Source organism: Megalops cyprinoides, chromosome 25, assembly GCF_013368585.1.
Source record: "Megalops cyprinoides isolate fMegCyp1 chromosome 25, fMegCyp1.pri, whole genome shotgun sequence".
NCBI classification, from domain to species: Eukaryota; Metazoa; Chordata; class Actinopteri; order Elopiformes; family Megalopidae; genus Megalops; species Megalops cyprinoides.
In genome coordinates, this window is record NC_050607.1 from 1,769,571 (window position 1) to 1,773,429 (window position 3,859).

Consider the following 3,859-nt stretch of genomic DNA (forward strand, 5'->3'; position numbering starts at 1 on the left):
ACCTGCCTCTGTATGGTAAAGGTTTCAGCCATTTCAGGTGACCCTACACAAGCTCAGATCTAAAATATCCACTTTTCAGCTGGAGATTTTATCATGATGTGAGCATGTGCAAGTTTATTTCACAATGTGCCTTCATTAATTTTAATAAAGTTATCCTGTAAATACATGCTTATATGTGCTGGGAGTTTTCATGACATCAGGTAAGGTTTCAGGGTTTACATGCGTTCTCTTTTAGCATGCTGAAATTTGTACCATTGTACAGATAAGCACATGAGTTCAGAAAAAACAATGGACACCTTCATGTCCCTCCTGCTTCGGGTCATAAAACAGTTAACCATTAACATTATCAGAAAACCAAACCCATAAACACTGCTATTTTCACTTCTGCTGTGATACTGGAATGGAATTGAAAGGAGTTACCGGGGCAGTGACGGACCAACTGAACTAACAGGAATGCAATTTGACTGTGCAGCGGCTTCTCAGCTACCGGCTTTAAACGCTGGGAACGCTATTTTAAACGCTGGTCCTGGGAAACAGTTTTCGTTCTTTGTGTTTTTAACATGTCGAATGACAAAATAAAGAACCTTGAACCTTGAAACTTGACTGATTGTTACCGGAGATTTCTGACCATTTCAGACAGCAGCTGCAGAATGAAGACAACACTTCCAGGTACAAAGTCCATTTCCTTACACACGCTGTGTGTTTTATACGATCTTGAAGCAAACTTTGTTTTTCAGAGATGACAACTGATCAGTTGTAATATCAGTTATAATGACAGATGATGATAATATAAATCCTGCTGAAATAAGTGCTTTATTCATAAAAGTTTATGATGAAAATCCATTTCAGCTACCCATCTGTCTGCCTTCCGTGTTCCTGCAATGAGAACCCATTTCATCCTACTCTCTTTGTCATCTCTATTCCCCTGATACAAGTCCATTCCCTCTGCCTCTCATTCTGTTCTCTGCATTCTTCTTCTTCCTCCATCTCTCGTTCTCTGAATCCCTGCAGTCTTGTCTTGTGTATTGAGTACAGAGAATCCACACCTGCAAAAGAAGACAGATGCTTGTCTATAGCACTTACTACAGGCAGTCCAGTGAAATCAGATGCTGATATTTAGAAAGCATGGAGAAATAATCCCTCAGACATTACAACGCTGACACCAGTGTGGGGTTGTTGCATATGTTTACAGAGGTGGACAGACATTTGGAGGAGGGGGCCTTACCAGTTTCACAGTCTAAAGGATCAGATGCTAATTAATTTATGACCCCAGTCTGTTTCCATACACTGTTGCTGTGTTTTCTGTTCACACTAGTGTGTAATGACTTTGTTTGAAAGGAACAAAGAGCAGGCACATTATTGCCTCAGTTCCCTTGTTTTCATTTCTCTATCCTTTCTGTATTATATTCTCTATGTCACCTCAGGTGTGCTAATTATTTGCCTGTCAGGCCCCCAGAGCTACAGCTTTGCGCAGGTCCTCTGAGGTCCTCCCATCTCCCAGACACACAGAATCTGATTGGTCACTTTCTTTGGCACGCTGGTGTTTTGAGAGATGTTACACTCCTGTGAGCTCTGATGATGTCGTTCTCTGATCCTCAGTGTGGCTGTGTGTGCTGTCAGCTCTCACCGCCCCTCCGTCTGATGCCACACCAAGTGAGTCTCATCAGTCTGGCTGCTGTACACGAGTATAGTTCCTCTGCCTAGTCTCTCTGTCTGTATACTGTTACAGCCACTGAACTGTCAGTGTTGTCTGTCTGTTTACAACTACAGCCAATGAACTGTCAGTGCTGTCTGTCTGTTTACAACTAGAGCCAATGAACTGACAGTGCTGTCTGTCTGCTTAGTGACTGAAATGTCAGTACTGTTTGTGTGCCAGACATTTTTCCTCTGGCAGCTGCTTTTGCTCTTTTATCATTGGCTGCCTTTTCTTCTTCACCCAGGACATTTTTCAGTGTCAGTCCCCTCTGAGCCAATCTCTGTGCGGCTGGGAGACTCAGTCATTCTGCCCTGTTCAGTCACTCCCCCCGTGGACGTTCATGACCTGGAAGTGCGCTGGTACCGCCCCACAAAGTTCAACCCCCCTGTACTGCTCTACAAGGAGCAGCAGCTCCAGACCAGCTCTCTGGACCCCCAGTACCGGGGCCGGGTGAGCCTGGACCTTGGGACAGAGGGGCTGGCAAGGGGAAACTTGTCCCTCCATTTGAGGAACATCACAGCAAGAGATGTTGGGGAATATGTGTGCTATGTTAGCAGTGACCAGTGGTATGAAATGGGGCAGGTGTCTCTCCACCTGAAAAGTGAGCTTCTGGCTTCTATCTGTGTTTTTCCCTGCCAAAATTACAAATGCATCTTTAAAACATATGTAGAAATTTGTTTTGTATTTTTAAAATATTTTCTCCTTGTTCAAATTGTAGATTATCATCATTCTTATTTTGAAAAAAAAAACAGATTCATATTTTAGCAAAATGCGGAAATGATTTTAACATGTTTCAGAAAGTATGTTAGCTTTGTCTTTTCTCTTTACTGGGGTCAGTTTTCCATTGTCATCTGTTGTCTTGGTGTTTTAAGTGACGTGTATCTTATTCTGCTTCAGTTAATATCCATCTTGACAAATGGATAACAAAAATGATAAGGTATGTAAGTCACTCTGAATAGTAACTGTAATGTGATATAGAATGAAGGTGTGGTTCTCTGATAAGCCGAGGGTCTGTGTTTTCCTCAGTCTGATAGAATGGGTGCACTGTGCTCCTCTGTGCTACTTAAATGTGGAATTTAGTAACCGTCTGATAATAACAGTCTGCCGTTCTCTTTTAGACCTGGTGGGTTCCATCCCGGTTCTGTCAGTGCAGCCCAGCAACGGAGACAGAGGAGGGGCACAGCCACAGGTGAATGTTACCTGTGTGTCGGAGGGCTGGTTCCCCACGCCCACACTGACCTGGAGATACAGGAATGGGACAGAAGTGAAGGACCAGCAGGGCGTCTACAACTCCACAGGTTATTCCAAAACACTGTCAGTTGTAAGAGTTTCAGTGTGGAAGACGTCTGCTGGTCAAAGTTTGAGAGCAAGTAGACAGTATATTGTTCTGTAAAATGCTGTGATTGGGCTGACCATTATGCTCCTCTCTGTCTGGCTGTGTGTCTGTGTCAGATGCCCAGAGCTTGGTGTCAGTGACCGGCTGGCTGCTGTCCTCTCCCTCTGACTCTGAGTGGCTCTCCTGCAGGGTGTCTCTGTCTCAGGAGGACATGAGGGAGGGCAGGGTGTCTCTGTCTCAGGAGGACATGAGGGAGGGCAGGGTGTCTGTGCACAGTCATGCTCCTTCAGGTGAGAGGCACGTGCTCATGTCAAACCAGCAAGAGACACCCCACAGAAATTCAGCCATTATTCAGCCTTCCACAAACTCTGTACTGTGGGCTCTGTGCCACCACGTGTTTTAATGCAGTGGCCCAGTGTATTCATAACAACACCTGGCTTCTCTCAGATGACCAATGCAAAGGATGGACGGCAGCCTTCATCTCTCTTCTGGTCCTCGTCCTCCTTTCTGCCATCATCATCCTCACTGTGCTGTTGGTCCGATCCAGGCAAAGAGGTGACTGTAAAACACTGGCATGCACATGTACTCATCACCTCATCAGGAGTAACCCATTATAAATGTCTTTACAGGCTCTCATGTTAGTGGAGTGCTTGTTAAATATCAGCTCTACGTCACATCAATGTCGGTAATACTGACTCCAAACCATGACCAAACCTTACCTATGTTTGCACTTACAGAGAGATTTCCTTCGTAATCATTGTGTTGCTATCCTGTTATGGATGAGTGATGTAAGAATGGTATGTTTGTTTTTCAGGCCCTACAGACTC

General features: G+C 44.6%; 1 protein-coding gene across 1 annotated transcript; it reads left to right on the forward strand.

Annotated features, from left to right (window-relative positions):
- Nucleotides 1-428: 428 nt before the first annotated feature.
- LOC118772123 (butyrophilin subfamily 1 member A1-like) lies at nt 429-3,172 on the forward strand. Its single transcript, XM_036520386.1, has 5 exons — nt 429-669; nt 1,600-1,653; nt 1,941-2,297; nt 2,815-2,885; nt 3,149-3,172. The coding sequence occupies exons 1-5, from the start codon at nt 651-653 to the stop codon at nt 3,170-3,172; spliced, it is 525 nt and encodes a 174-aa protein (XP_036376279.1). The 5' UTR covers nt 429-650.
- Nucleotides 3,173-3,859: the final 687 nt, after the last annotated feature.